Source organism: Corylus avellana, chromosome ca2 (genome assembly GCF_901000735.1).
Source record: "Corylus avellana chromosome ca2, CavTom2PMs-1.0".
NCBI classification, from domain to species: domain Eukaryota; kingdom Viridiplantae; phylum Streptophyta; class Magnoliopsida; order Fagales; family Betulaceae; genus Corylus; species Corylus avellana.
The window spans coordinates 26,563,972-26,579,482 of NC_081542.1; the positions used below are offsets into that span (position 1 = coordinate 26,563,972).

A 15,511-nucleotide genomic window follows, 5' to 3' on the forward strand; every position below is an offset into this window, starting at 1 on the left:
CGCTAGCAGAGAAGAATAAGCTTCAATATGCATGGGACTTGCGTGTAGGTTTCTTGAACCACCTATATATATAGATTATAGGTTTTTTTTTTTTAGTCAATAATGAGAAAATGGTTACAAAGACAGTACAATTGAAACGGGATGGGCTACCCCAACAATAAAACCTAAATGGAAAAGCAATACAAAGAATAAAACAAACGGTATATAGAGTAAAGTTGGAAGCAAATTAAGAGACCCTGGCAGCTTACCATCAAAGGTGGTGAATCAATGACACAAGGAAATTTTCAAATGGTAGGGTATGTATTAGGACATGAGTTCGAATCTCCGCAATAGAGAATCCTCACATATGTCTTATTAGTATTAGCCGCCTTTGATTCCCATTGATATCCTAGTGGGACTGAGTTAGGCTATATGGCTTAGTCGAACTTGAGGGAGCGCCTACGGTCCCCAGAGGGTAGGTACTATTATGGTCACATCTAAGTAGGATAGTCACAATTGGTCTCCCTAACCTACCAATTTTAAATAGAAAATAAAAAAATAAAAAAAATAATAAAAAGACCATCGCAGCTTGTTGTAGATGATGCCTGTTAGGCTACCAAAGTTGAAGGCTATGTTTGGCAATGACTTGTTACTGTAGCAATGGCCTGTAGTTGGAAGTGATAGTGTGAGAAAAAATGAAAAAAAAAAAAAAATTATAGTAATCTTTTGATTTGAATTAATAATAGTAAAAAATGATTAATGTAATGTAAAAATTAAAAATGTTAGAAGTTTAATTATATATGATGAATAGTAAATGGCTTTGGTTTGGCCATTGCCAAACACGCCCCAAATGATGGTGTAAGACGGGCTACAAACGTCTCCTTGGGTGTCACGTATCGTTGCCAAAAAAAAAAAAAGACCTGATTCCACGTACAATATTGCTGTAGATGATGCTCGATTATCAAATAAAGGCCGGTACCCTCTGTGATCTATCTGTGTCTTACACCATGGTTTGAACTTTGAAGGTGATGGACGCATCGTTTCAATGGCAGCTTGGATTCAGAAGAAATTGGAATTAGATCCTCTCATAGCACATTTAACTAATAAATTTTGAACCATTAATTAATATGAGCATCAGAAAAAGGGTCATTGGCAACTCATCAGATGCTCATTGTATGTTATAATATTCACTATAACTTTATTCTAGGACTTTTAAAAAGGAATCACTTCTCCATGTGGGATGTTTAATCTCTTTCATCAGCTCTCTTGTTCGATCTACTTCCCTTTGTCCTTTGTGTTTGCTTTTCTTGTTCTGTTTCTTTCAAATTTGGGAGTTTATATAGTTTGTGTCCGTTTGAGGGGGAGGGTTGTTTTCTTTGTTTTTCCTGTAAATTTGTTTTATATCTGTATTGTCAGGTTTTAGAATTGGGTCATATTTATTTAGTATTTAAATAATTTTAAAACCATTAGTGTTTGGTGTGAAAATGAAGTGTTTTAGAGGGTTCTATGTGTTTCTATCAGGAAGGTGTCACCAGGGTCGTCCAAAATGAATGTAGCTAAACCATAGGCGAGCCATGAGGCACCATATGTGATACAAAATGAAACCGCTGTTAGTAAAGATATAGTAGTTAAACCACAATGAGTAATTCGTGTTTAACCCTAAATTTTTTAATGAAAACATATTTAAGTACTTTAAACTATATAATGCAATTCTCTTCCTAATATGATAGATATCGCTTGCACTATTATTTTTGTGAGTTTTAATATAGATATATTTGTGTTTTTGTGTACGTGAGTATGTTTATGTATATGCATAGATACTTGCATAGCGGATAATGAATTTATATACACACTATAGATATATGGATTGTTTAAGATTCAAGTTAATTTATGGGAAAACTTCATAAAATTCCCTTGAACTTTCACTCGATTTGACATTACTTCCCAATGTTAAGAAACTCTCAATTTATAGTATTGAACTTTCAAATGTTTGCAATGTACTTATCTACTAAGACTTTCGTTAAATCATATCGAAATTTCCAAAATACATCTTTTTTTATTATAAAAATAAAATAAAATATTGCAAAGATTCAGACCCTATACCACAGTCGAGGGTGCATGGCTCTAGCCACCCTTACTTTTTCAGATTTTTTTAATGTTTATTTATTTTTTTTTTTTAATGAGGTATAGAGACATGTGCCCATTTTTTAAAGGCATTGGTGTGGATTTCTATCAAATTTTGAACAAAAGTTGGACGAAAGTACCATGTCTGTTTTTAGCTATAAGCGAGGTAGCATCTACGATACAAATTAAAACCTAAGTTGAAAAAAATAAAGTCGTTAAGCACATGGGGTCAAACATATTTAACCCCTCTTTTTTTTCCAACTTTATAATGAAAACATGTTAAGTATTTAAAAAGATAAAATGAATTATCTTCGTAATTTAATATACACAACTTGAGTTATTATAATTATGAGTTTTGACATAAATATATGTATATGAGTGGGATAACTCAATCGGCTGGGGACTACGCCTTATAAAGCGAAAATTACTAGTTCGAATCTCATTTTCGTGTGAAAATTACATACGCCTTATGTGTGTGTATATATATGTATATATAATTTGATTATTTAAATATAAATTTTAACAATAATTAAAAATTACTAATAATCAATATAAAATATTGATTGTTTGGTGCATATGTGTTCTGTTTAATATGCTAGTTAATATTTGTGTACAACTATTACTTGAACCTTCTAGGCTACCGGTGTGAACTACAATATATTTTAGGAAAAAATACATTTTATCCCCCTAAACTATTCATCTATTTGCACTTTTAACCTCAATGTTTAAAAAGTGACACTTTACTCCCCTCAAAGTATATGACATTGACATTTGACCCTCCTGAAGTATTTTGAATTGACAATTTACCCCTGGAGTTGACACTATACCCCCCAAAACTTAGTTACTTTGGAGGGTAAAGTGTCAGCTTAAAATATTTTAGGGAGTAAAATGTACTTCATGGGGTCAAGTATCAATGTCAAATACTTTGGGGGTAAAATGTCACATTTTAAATACTGTGGTTAAAAGTGCAAATGATTGAATAGTTTAGTGGTGAAGTGTATAGAGTAGATTCTCTTGTTAAGGGAAAAAGAAAAAGTGGATTATGAAGATATTGGTGTGAAGGATAAGTCGAGGAGCAAAGCGAAAGGCCTCAATATTGACTAAATGATTAAACTTATTCTTTTTATCAGTTTAAACTTTTGTGATAAATAGTAATTTAACATGGTATCAGAGCAAAATATTATAAGTTTGAATTTTGTCTCCGTCAATTCACTATTAATTTTAGTTAAATATTCAACGTATTGAGCATCACATATTAAATTTACCCATTTGTATTGGTCATTTTCTCTTGGGATATGCTATAGTGTAATAAAAAAACAATGTTTAGCCCATAAAAGTCTTAGGTGGCAAAAAGTCACAGGCTCCATCAGTAGGTGGGGTCACAACAATTACGAATGGGGCTTGTAGCCTTTTGCTACCTAAGACTTTTATGGGCAAAAAATGGTTCTTTTATTGCACCACAACATTTCTCTTTTCTCTTATTGGTATGATATTTTCAAGAATTTCTTGACAATTGGTGAGTCTAGATTGGTATGATATTTTCAAGAATGTCGTGATAATATGTTTTAGGGGAAAATACACTTTACCCCCCTAAACTTTCAAATTGTTGCAATTCGACAATTCTGACTTTTTTTTTTTCCCCTATGTTTTAAAAACTGAAAGTATAATTTTCTCTAAACATTAACATAATTTAAAATAAAAATATTTTTCAAAATGTAAAAAACTTTTTCAAATTTAAACTCTACTTTTCAAAACATTAAAAAACATGAATGGTGAACTTATTTTATCCAATTTAATTTTACTAATTTTGGTGCCCATTAGTATTTAAAAAAAAAAAAAAAAAAAAAAACTAGCAACCTCCCCAAGCAAAGAATAAAGCAAAACTTCCAAATTTTCCATCACCCCCAAGCAACCCCATATTCCCTCCAGTTTCTTAACTTGTCGTCTTCACGTCTCCCGCCTCTGAAATTCAATTCCCCATTTCTGATCGCCACAAAGTCATCAGGTATTCCTTCTACTCTCGTCTCTCGCTAACGCTGTTTGGTTGCTGAGAAAATGCAAGGAAAACCAAAAGCATATACCCATTCGCACTGTTTCTGCGATGGGAGAAAACGAAATCTTTCGAATTTTAGCCCTTGATACGAGAAAGCTTTGGTTCTGATGCAATGTGTGAGAACATTCTCAATTCTGGTGTGATTTTTTACCATTGGAACTTAAGGACTGACTTCTAAAGGTTTGGTCTGTGCAGTGGCATTGCTGAGAGTTAGAATTGATGGAAATGGAAAGAGCGAGTACCTCAGCAGCTCCAGTAAGACCCCGAGAGGTTCCAATAGAAGGCAAATCTAATGGTATAACAAAATCATGTCATTGTTTTTTGATTTGAAGGTTTATTAGGGTTTGCGTGTGTGTTTGTGTGTGTTTAATCATTCTGTTGTAGAGATTGGGAAAGTAAGTTGAGCTGAGTAATCAAATGCACTTGTTTACTGGTTATTGAAGTGGTAAAATAGTTGTACATTAAATCAATGGACTTTATGATGTGTTAGTTGGCTAAGTCAGGACTAGGAGAGGATTATTGTGTTGTTTTTTGTCATCAACCGTTGTGGGGAACATTAAATACTATGCATTAGACTATTATCTGATTCTGTGAAAATCCATAAAATCATTTGACATATTAGACAGGAATTGTATCTATATTTTACTTATGGTCCTTAAAGATGAATAATCATCATATTTGAGTTGCCAATTTGTTATTCTAAGCGGTTCAGCTTGGGGTTTGGTGAGAAACACATTCTTAAGGGTATTGAGATTTTTAAACTAAGGTTAAGAGATTAAGATAAATGGTTAATATGCTCGAGAAGAAGGTCCATACAGCTGCTTTTAGATGTTGTTTATCTCAGTCACTTTAGATCTTGCTCATGTGAATTATCTATCACTGTTAGTTTTTTAACCTTCAGAGCTCCTGGAAACTTCCAGAAAAAAAGTTTTGTGAGTATGGTTCTGCACATGCTTCTAGCAAGCACATGTTTTGCCTCATTTTCTTATTTGTTCACTTTACACCCAAAAATGTTTTTCTACCCATCTTGACTTCTATGACATGATTCTTCACTTACTCTCTCACATCTGGGCAACCACATGTGTGAATAAAATGTGACTAATGTTGTACTATGTTCTTCTGCATCATTTAGCATATGCTTCAGATATTAGGGATCACTCAATTTTATTGGAATTAAGTATTGAATCAGCAATCTGTATGATTCTGGCAGCCATCTATCTCAACCTTGCTTGGAAGGATGTCAGATCACTTTATCCCACAGAGACACTGATTAGTTCTAATATGTTAAGGGGATTTATTGTTGTTCCATTGCATTGCACTGCCAATTTTTTTTATCGACTTTGACTCTGTAATATGGAATAAATCTATGCACCATTAGCTGAGGTGTTTTTTTTTTTTCGTCCTTTATTTTATTAGTTTCTTTTGCAGTTTGGATGTAATCTTCTGAGAAAATGCCAGTTGGCACATATCGACTATTTGTTAAGACATGACATATTTGCACTTAACTTTCTTTGTCTAGATTAATTTATAAAATTCCTAATCCAGTGCTTTTGCAGTGTTTCATCAGTTTAAACAGCAGCAACTCCCAGCTTGTAAACCTATCCTAACACCAGCATGGGTACCTTCTCAATGACTAGTATTTATATCTGAATCTTCCATAATCCACCATTCATCTTTATTTTTGTACTTTGTGGTGTTCACTTTATATTCTTCAGGTCATCACTACGTATCTATTTATGGGTGCTTTTTTCATTCCTGTTGGACTTGTTACTGTTCGTTCTTCGAGAAGTGTAAGTATTTAAGTTGCTTGAACCTTTTCAAATTGCTGCCCACGCGTTCTTTTTCTCTTCAAAGGCTTGCAGTCATATAGAGCATGGATCTGTAAATGATTATTTATTTGACATTTGATTTCTAGGTTGTTGAACTTGTGGACCGGTATGATATTAAATGTGTACCAGATGCATTTAAAAGCGATAAGCTACGATATATCAAAGATAGCTCAATTCCCAAAAATTGTTCTCTCTTCTTAAAGGTGATACTTCCTTTTCTTTTCTTTTTTTTTTTTTTTTTTTTTGGGTGTTCTCCACATATTCAATGACAATTCCTGTGACTTGTTGATTTTATGAGATTCATACAGCTTTCAAGGATTTCATATTGCAAACTTCGCCAATACTCATTCTTAATTCTGATGATGATTTCTCCTTTACTGAAATGTACAGCCTTCATAGATTTAGCAGTCCACAATTTAGTGTCGTAAACCTACCAAGAATCCCAACATATTGCCGATGAAAACATTCATATTAAAATCAAGTGGTTTGGATTAAGCACATAGTATAGTTCATTTCCCAAAACAAGTAGAAGAGCAAACAAAAGAAAAAAAGAAAGAAAAAAGATCAGTTAGGACAGTTTTAATGGGTGGAGTAATGTGCTCCCTCTTGTCCAAAAGCATAAATACTTTTTCTTACAATAGAAGAAGAAGAGCTGGTAGATGGACTTTCTATAATTGAGCAAATCTAGAAAGAGATATTTTTAGGAGGAATTTCTGACGCGCTTTTAGACTAGATTCAATGGCTCTTGAATCCAATTCAATTCTGTTGTGTTCTTTTCATAAGTGTAAATAATAACAAATTTTTTGGATACGCCTCTATAATGCATTCATTTGCTTTATGTAATTTCACCAGTCTCTTTGATGCTATCTTATTATCATCTTCCCTTGATTAAATGTGTTATGTTTTATATGTATACTTGTTCTAAAACTTTGTTAAGAAAGGTGAACTAGTCGAATATAGATCTTATCAACTTTGTACAGTAATACACTCAAAAGGGAAAAGAACACAAGCTAAACACTGTAGCTAGCTGCTAAATACTGCTACCTTAAGTTACTTAACCTGATCCAGATTGCATCACCATTGGAGTTCTATCTTACCTCGTGAAGCTTCGGTCTGAAAATTGTTTTGGAGGAGTTAGCGCATAGAGGTCCTAGATGTATGGAGGTCCATCTGCACCACCAACATTCTACTCAATATCCTTGTACGAGTCCACAATCACTACACGAGATGAACCTTGGTTTTGTGAATTGGAGTTGGCCTTAGGTGTAATAGGACTCCTAGTTACTGTATGCAATCGATATAGGTTCTTTTTAACACACCATATCTATGAAACTATTTGCACTTGTTTCTTCAGCTAGTTCTAAGGTGGATACATTATACATAATTAGCTTTGAATGAACCTGTTTAGTAGTTATCTTTAGAAGTCCCTATTTTCGAAGACTTTTGCTTAAAATATGAAGTCCCACTATTTGAAGAGGACATCAGATGACTCAAAGTCTACAGATGTTCTTAGCTGCTTCCTTATGTTTAGTCTCAAGTGAATGCAAACAATCCTTGCATAATATTTGACCATGTAAGAAATTAATGGGTAACCAATCCACAAGCTTATAGGCTTCTAGTTTTAATTAAAACAAATTTTTGGTTGTTCTCCTGTCTTTCCTGATTTGAGTTTATTTCAAAGACATTTGACAAGTCTTAAATTGATCTGCCATGATCTTTGTTAGTTTATTTCTTTCCCCCACCTTTCACCCTTAAGGCTTTGTAATTTTAAGTTGAAGCTTTGTTGATCTATGGAAATGAAATATTTTGGAGGGAGTGAAAGGAAATCAACTAAGGTATCTAACTTCTGGCTTAGGCTCAGAAATTCTGGTGGAGCGAACTCATGTTTACTTAGCCTTTACTAAAATTGCACTTTTGAGTCTATCCCTTATTGTAGAGGCTTTAAACTGTACATATATTGTGCACTTTTCTATGTGTCTAGTTTTTTTGTCTATGACAAGACATTTTATTGGATAGATATATGATGCATGATATTCGTGTCTTTCTTATATAGGAACAGGAAAGGGAGATAATTAGGTTTACAGTGGTGGCCTCGACATAAAGCAATAAGGGCCAATATGGGATTTAATATAGAATACGCAAAAGCTCACATAAATTAAAGAGAGATAAGAAGAAATCCAAAGAGAAGAAAAAGCGGAATCGATGCAGTTATGCCTTTGATATACCAAAATACTGAAAAAAAAACTAGGCCCTTTCTCCATGCGTGCACCAGGGTTGGTATTGTCTCCCTAGCGCATTAATGGCATTGGCTAGGTCGGTGGCCTTCGAGCCCATTCCCTGGGTTTTGAGTTTTGATTCAGGAATTTTGTGCCTTTTCTCTCTTTTAGCTGGGGATATCTTGTGCCATTTGGCTATGTGCATGAGAGAGGCATGATAGAGAGTTGTGGTGGACCCAAAATTTGGCAGCTCGTGGGGTGGTTGGTGTTCTAATGAGCTTGTTGGTTCGTATGGGGTGGGGGTTTGGAAGAATATCAAGAGAGGTTGGGGGATATTGTTAAGTCATACTAGGTTTGAGGTGGGAGATGGCGTCAATGTTAGATTCTAGCATGATCTGAGTTGTGGGGACAAGGCCCTTAAGGAAACCTTTCCAAATTTATATGGCATTGCCTGTGTACAAGATGCTTCAGTAGTGGCTCACTTGGAGTTTTCTAGTGATTCAATTCAGTGGAACGTAATCCTTGTTAGAACAGCTCATGATTTGGAGGTAGATGTCTTTGTTCCATTCCATAAAAAGGGTTTTTCGCTATTAGCTCCTTCTACAGTGTCCTTGCTTGTAACGATAGCACTCCTTTCCCTTGGAAGAGTATTTGCAGGACTAAGTTTCCCTTGAGGGCAGCCTTTTTTGCTTGTTTGGTGGTTTTAGGAAAGATCCTTACTATGGGCGATTTTAGGAAGCGGCATGTCATTGTGAATGATAGGTGTTGTATGTGCAAAAGGGATGGGAAGTCTGTGGACCATCTTCTCCTTAATTGTGAGGTTGCTGCGCCTTATGGAATGCCTTTTTCAGTCTTTTTGGGCAGTCTTGGGTGATGCCTAGTAGTGTAGCTGACTTATTTGCTTGCTAGTAGACTGATGGTACAACTCTGAGTGTTGTTGTGTCGAAGATGTTGCCTTCTTACCTCTTGTAGTGTCTTTGGAGAGAAAGAAATGATAGAACTGTGAGAGAATGTTGGCAGACCTTGAATCCTTTTTCTTTTTTACTCTTTATACTTGGACGTCTATGTTTGTAGCTCCATGAGAGCTTAGTTTTCATAAGAAACTTCTCCTAACTAGGTGTTTCTCCTGTATACTCTCTGTGTAACGATTTTTTGTTTTTAATGATATTTCGATTACTTATCCAAAAAAATTTTATGCCATTTGGCAATAGAAGAATGGAGGCTTGTAGGATATGATAGTCTGGATCTTCGAAGTTCAAAATCTTTGACGAACTGCAATAAATTAATGAATTGCTTAAAATGAAAATCCTTTGGTTGATGTCACCCTGCATAATTTTCTACATGTGATAGAGCTTAGGAACATTACTTTGTTTACTTTATACACATTTGGAAATTCATAGAAATAGTGGAGCTTTTGGTCATTGGATTTAAGCCATTACTTTTCACCTTTTTTTTTTGAATTTATTTATTTTTATCCTATTTTCTTTTATTATGTGTTTTTGAATTCCTTTGTAGGTGTACAAACACATGAAAGCTCCAATTTACATCTACTATCAACTTGATAACTACTATCAGAACCACCGAAGGTGAGAGTTCTTTATTGTATGTTTGGTAAGTGTGTCAAAAAGTGTGTGCGTGTGTGTTTTTTTTTTGTGTGTGTGTGTTTGTGTGTTTTGATTTCAAAAGAGTTTTTGACGTGATGGAAAGTTGAGAAATATTTTCAGTGGGGTCCACATTTGAAAAGAGTTGTTTGTGGAGTTAGCAAAAGAAAATTGTTTGGTAAACTTCTAGTGTTTAGTGTTTTCAAAGAAACAAATACTATAAATGTTTATTTTGAGAAACACATGCTTATTTTCTCAGGTCTGGAGTTTGACTTCTTTCTTAAAAAAATAAAATAATAATAATAATAATAATAATAAAACGGCCACCCTAACAGGTTAGAGGTGGTCGTGTGCTGCCACCTCTGACCAAGATAGAGGTCGCCACTCCTCGATCTCCTCCCTTGGGCTCGGCCACCTCTCTATTTCTTTTAAGTAACAAGTTAGCTTCCACATCTGAAAAAATAAATGTGTTTTTTCGAAAATATACTTATAAGGTGTGGGGAGTTTTCTAAAAAGTGTGTTATGTTTTATTTTTTTAATATTGTTTTGTGTTGTGTGTGTTTTTAAAGTGTTTCGTTCGGTAACAATTTTCTGAAAAGTGTGTTTTTGTATTTGAGGAAAGAAAAAACTTGTTAAAAAGCTTACCAAACATAGCCTTAGTTTCTATTTCTAATGTAGTGATGAGTGCTATGCTTACTTTTGATTACCTGTGTACCTATAATTGTCTCTTACCCTATTTACCCTTTAAAATTTCTCTTTTATTATTATTATATTGTTGTTGTTGTTGTTATTGTTATTATTTTAAATTCAGTTTGTTATATGGTTCTATGGTTTCATCCAGGGAACTGTGATGGAGTTTTTTGCTATTTTCTGGCTTTTTTTGTTTCATAACTGAAGTATTGTCACGTGGCTCCCTTTGGTTCAATAGAAAATGATGGAAAAAAAGAAATAAGTTGTAAATATGGGTACCTTCCCACATCTATCTATATGTACATTATACAATTATTTGAACTTCATTAATTTTCATCAACATAAAAAAAAGTTTAAGAGCCTTGATTATTTTTAAACTTAAATTGGTTAAGATGGAAAATATATCTTGGAAATTCTTTTATAAATTTTTCTTTGCTTTACACTCCATGCCGAAACTTCTTATTTATGAATATTTTATGGTGAAATTTGGAGAAATTCATTCATTTCTTTGTGTTAGATTATTTTTTATGCCTAAAATCTTTAGAAGAATTATGGGATTCTTTTTTGTTAGACCAAATGATAATTTGGAAATTTTCTACTGGTTGTAATCTCAACTGTGTGCTTTCAAGTTGGTGCCAACTCCAATTTTTTTTTTTTTTTTTTTTTTTTTTTTTTTTCAGGTATGTCAAAAATAGAAATGATCAGCAGCTGTTGCATGGACTAAAGTACAATGACTCCAGTTCCTGTAAACCTGAACAGTCCAGTAATGGTCTTCCAGTTGTCCCCTGTGGGTTGATAGCATGGAGTTTGTTTAATGATACATATAAATTTATTCGTGGGAGATCAGAATTGAAGGTTAACAGGAAGAACATAGCTTGGAAGAGTGACCGTGATCACAAATTTGGGAAACATGTATATCCCTTCAATTTCCAGAATGGAACCTTGATTGGTGGTGGAAGGCTAGATCCAAGTATTCCTGTAAGTAGTAGCAGTGTACAACAATTTCTTTCTGTACTCCTTTGCCCTCGAATATCATGCTACATAATTATGACTTGCAAAACCTTTATGTAACCACCCCTGTCTAGTAGTTATGTAGTTTTTTCCTCGACTGGTATACGGCCCTGACTCATGAAGCATGTGTTTTAAATTAGTTCATTGCATACAATATTTATTTCATAGTAGTAGGTTGTATCATCAAAACATATTGATATATTGATTATCCCTTCATTTTGTTTCATAATAAGTGAGTTGCACCCTCACAGGACTGATTGAATAGGGTAGTGCAGTGGTTGTGATATTCTTTATAATGTTGTCCAGTTTTACTCCGTGGAATACTAAACCCTAAACCCTAATAAGTGAGTTGCACCCTCACAGGACTGATTGAATAGGGTAGTGCAGTGGTTGTGATATTCTTTATAATGTTGTCCAGTTTTACTCGGTGGAATACTGCAAAGAACCAGTGTTAAGATTGACGACAAGATGGGATTGAGTGTTGTGCTCTCTAGTTAGGCATTAAGACTGTAACCAAATGCCATATTGAATCTACGACTGGAGTATCTGATTGCAGAGAAGTAATAGGTCCCAATCCCCTGTCAATGCCCATACCTACCTTATATGCATATGATATCTGGGAAAAGTTCTTTCTTTTTAAGTGATCTTCTGGGTGGGTCTAATCCCCTATATTTGCACTGTATATCTTTTTTCTAGTATTGGCTAGAGTGTGAGTTCTAATGATGCCTTTTGGCCTTGTCTTGTTCTTTTGTACTTGGTTGGTGGGTTGTGACAAAATAATTAGCTAAGTGATCAAGAAGATCTTATTGTATGGATGCGCACTGCTGCTCTCCCTAGCTTCCGAAAATTGTATGGTAGAATTGAAGAGGATTTGGATGCAGATGATGTTATCGTAGTCAAGTTGATGAACAACTACAACACCTACAGTTTTGGCGGGAAAAAGAAGCTTGTTCTTTCAACATCAAGCTGGCTGGGAGGAAAGAATGACTTCATTGGGGCTGCGTACATTGTTGTTGGTTCTGTTTGTTTATTGGTCGCCATTGTCTTCATATTACTTCATATCAAATGTTCAAGGTAATACTCTGTAGATACATCATCACAACTACTTGCTTTCTCTGCATATTTATCCTCTGTTACATCTGAAATATACATGCCGCTTAAGGCTTTTGACAAGTTGTTAACAACTTGAAGTCTTTCTCTATCATAAGGAAACTATTGCCCTTGTAATTCTGGAATTCCATATGATTGTTTAGATCATATCATACTTGGTCATTCCCATCATTCAAGACTGTTATTCAAGTATTTTGCCGCCCCCTCTCTCACTCAGTCTCACATGGCCATTCAACAAGATCTGTAACAGACTTAACATATTTTTGTCAATGGCTTTTATCTCTCAAATATTTTGTGGAAATACAACCACGATGGGTTTGAATGATTTTGCTTTGGTGAGTTTGTTTGAGGGTTTTTGGGTGGTTTTTTGGTTTTTCTGGGTGGGTGTGCTGGGGTTTTTCTTTGGGTTCGCTTTGGCCCCCTTTGTATACTTCGTGTGTAATTAGGGGCGCGTCTCACTTTTCTCCTTCTTTAATAAACTTCTTATTACTTATCAAAAAAAATATTTCCACTATTAGAGTTTTCATCACCTTTCTAATCTAATCGGGTTCAATTAGTTGTTATTATACAGGTTGTAAGCATATATACATATGGCATACATCATGTCCACCCACTATGTATCTGGCTCTATGATGTTTGGCATAAAATGCATATAGTCAATGAGTCGGGGCCTCATCCTCAATAAATGAAGCTTTTTTGATTGGCTGCTCATAGTTGGCATTGTAATGTTGTTGAAGTAATTGTACTGCATACACATTTTCATCTTGAGAGTGCCCACTACTGTACCAGATTTTGCTATTAACAATTGTGTTATTCTTTCCGGCACTATCATGTCGCCATGTGTAAAACCACATTCTGCTGATAGCTCTTAGTTCTGTGACTATCATTTACTAGAAGTTGCAAATAGTAAATAGTTATCTATCCAGTTTGAACTGTCTCAACTTGTCAATCTAGACACCCTGTTGTGGAAGCTTAATATGGTATATTTTTTGCTGCCATTATTTTTGCAGGCCTTATGGGGAGATGCATTTGTCTTGGAACAAGAAAGCCATTTCTAGTTGAAAAGGTGAAGTTGATACAATAATTTGTGTTAATGAGAAGTTTCCCATCAATGTCATATATCCATGCGATTTTTTATTCAGTGATATGCATTTGTATTCATACCAATACGAGTATGAATACCTACTAGTTTCATGTTATAGGCATCTCATCCTAGTTCATGGTGCATATAAACCAACATAGGTATTAATTAAATTTTAGGGAAATCCTTGCTGATATTTGTATATTAATCAAATCAAATATATTCATTGGAAGTTGTCTTAGTATAGGGAAATGCCTTCCATATTTCACCATTTTCACATGTCAATCCACTTAATTGGACAGATTAGTGATTTGATTCGTTAGTGTAACAGGTTACGCATTATTACTCGACGTTGTACATTCTTGGAGTAAAGAATTAAAGATACAATGGACAGTGCTTTGAATCTAGAGCAGACACCTTGCAATGGAGTTGGTTGAAAACATGATGGTGGGTTTCAAGGACTCCCAAGTTTTTATAAGATGAGTGTTATTATATTATGACATATATAGTGATTGTTATTTATAAAGGGGTGGGGTTTGATCATTATTGGAGGATGACCTTGAACATATTATGTTTGTCATTCTTTAGAAACACCCATAGTGGAAGCTGATAGTGTAAACATATGTGATTGTTAAGGTAGACATTTGTTAAATCTGAGGAAAAAGAAGTAATTACATACAACCTTATTGATCGAAATAATATAATTATGCCAGATTATGCTGGTAATTTCACTTGTGTGCTTCTCACTCCCATTATGAGGTTATAAATTCTCAATTGGACTATGTTAGACTATAAATTTTGCAAGTATTGTATACAAAAAAAAAAATAAAAATAAAAAAAATTGACTTTTCTTTTCTTTATTATTATTATTATTATTATTATTAAAAGGGATCAAGCAAACAGCATGAAAATTTGCGAAAATTTAATTATAAGACAAAATAAATTGAAGAAAAAATAAAAATATGTAACGTAATTTTTTTTTAAAAATTTATGTAGGACCTTTGCAAGCAATTAATCTTATCTTTGAACCTAGTCCTCAAGGGGGTAGCTTAATCGACTGGGGACTACGTTTCATCATGTCAAAAGAAAAAAAAAAAAAAATTATCTTTGAACCCCACTTCCACGTTTAAAAACAAGACCAAAAGGGAAATGACACAAGAATGCAGGGACTAGCTTATATCCTCCCTGCCTACACAACGAGTCGGCTGGATTGAAGGTGAAACAACATGCTAGGTGAATGTTGACTTTCACCTAGTATGTTGAAAGGCTTATATTTTTGTCTCTCTCTTTTTAAAAGTTTTATTCTCAAAGGTGATGTTACTTTTAAAATAATTATTGAATTTGAGATATTGAATCACTATTGAATTTTGATCCAATAATAATTTTAAAAATTACATCACATTTACTTTAACATTTAAGCGACGGGGCATAGACTAAAAACAAAAGAGGTATTTCCCCTCTCCTCTCTGCTAGGGTTTCATCTCTAGCAAAGAGCGTCGTCGGAAGGGGAGAACCTTTGTTCTTTGTTCTCCCCCTCTAGCCTCCTCCCCTCTCCCTCTTCTGCCTCCTCCCTCCCCTCCCATAGCCCTCTTTCTCTTAGCGAGTTAGCCTATTTACCTGATGCCCCTAGCTCTTTGGGTGATTTTTTCCTTTTCCTTCCTCTTCGCGTCTTCCCCCTCCTTTGGTCCCTAATTGTGTTTGTTTCTTTCTGTATTTGCTTTTGTTGTTTTTTTCTGCTTGTTTAGGTACACTTTGTGGGTGATGCTCTTGGAGTTTCACTCAAACTTCCTCCTCCATTTGAGTGCGCCGCTGATCTC

At 34.5% G+C, this 15,511-nt stretch overlaps 1 protein-coding gene across 1 annotated transcript; it reads left to right on the forward strand.

The window, feature by feature from the left end:
- Positions 1 to 3,976: 3,976 nt before the first annotated feature.
- On the forward strand, positions 3,977 to 14,120 carry LOC132172862 (putative ALA-interacting subunit 2). The gene is made up of 10 exons (XM_059584430.1): positions 3,977 to 4,108; positions 4,352 to 4,451; positions 5,713 to 5,774; positions 5,872 to 5,946; positions 6,072 to 6,188; positions 9,717 to 9,787; positions 11,173 to 11,470; positions 12,288 to 12,577; positions 13,624 to 13,679; positions 14,026 to 14,120. The coding sequence occupies exons 2-9, from the start codon at positions 4,376 to 4,378 to the stop codon at positions 13,673 to 13,675; spliced, it is 1,041 nt and encodes a 346-aa protein (XP_059440413.1). The 5' UTR covers positions 3,977 to 4,108; positions 4,352 to 4,375; the 3' UTR covers positions 13,676 to 13,679; positions 14,026 to 14,120.
- Positions 14,121 to 15,511: the final 1,391 nt, after the last annotated feature.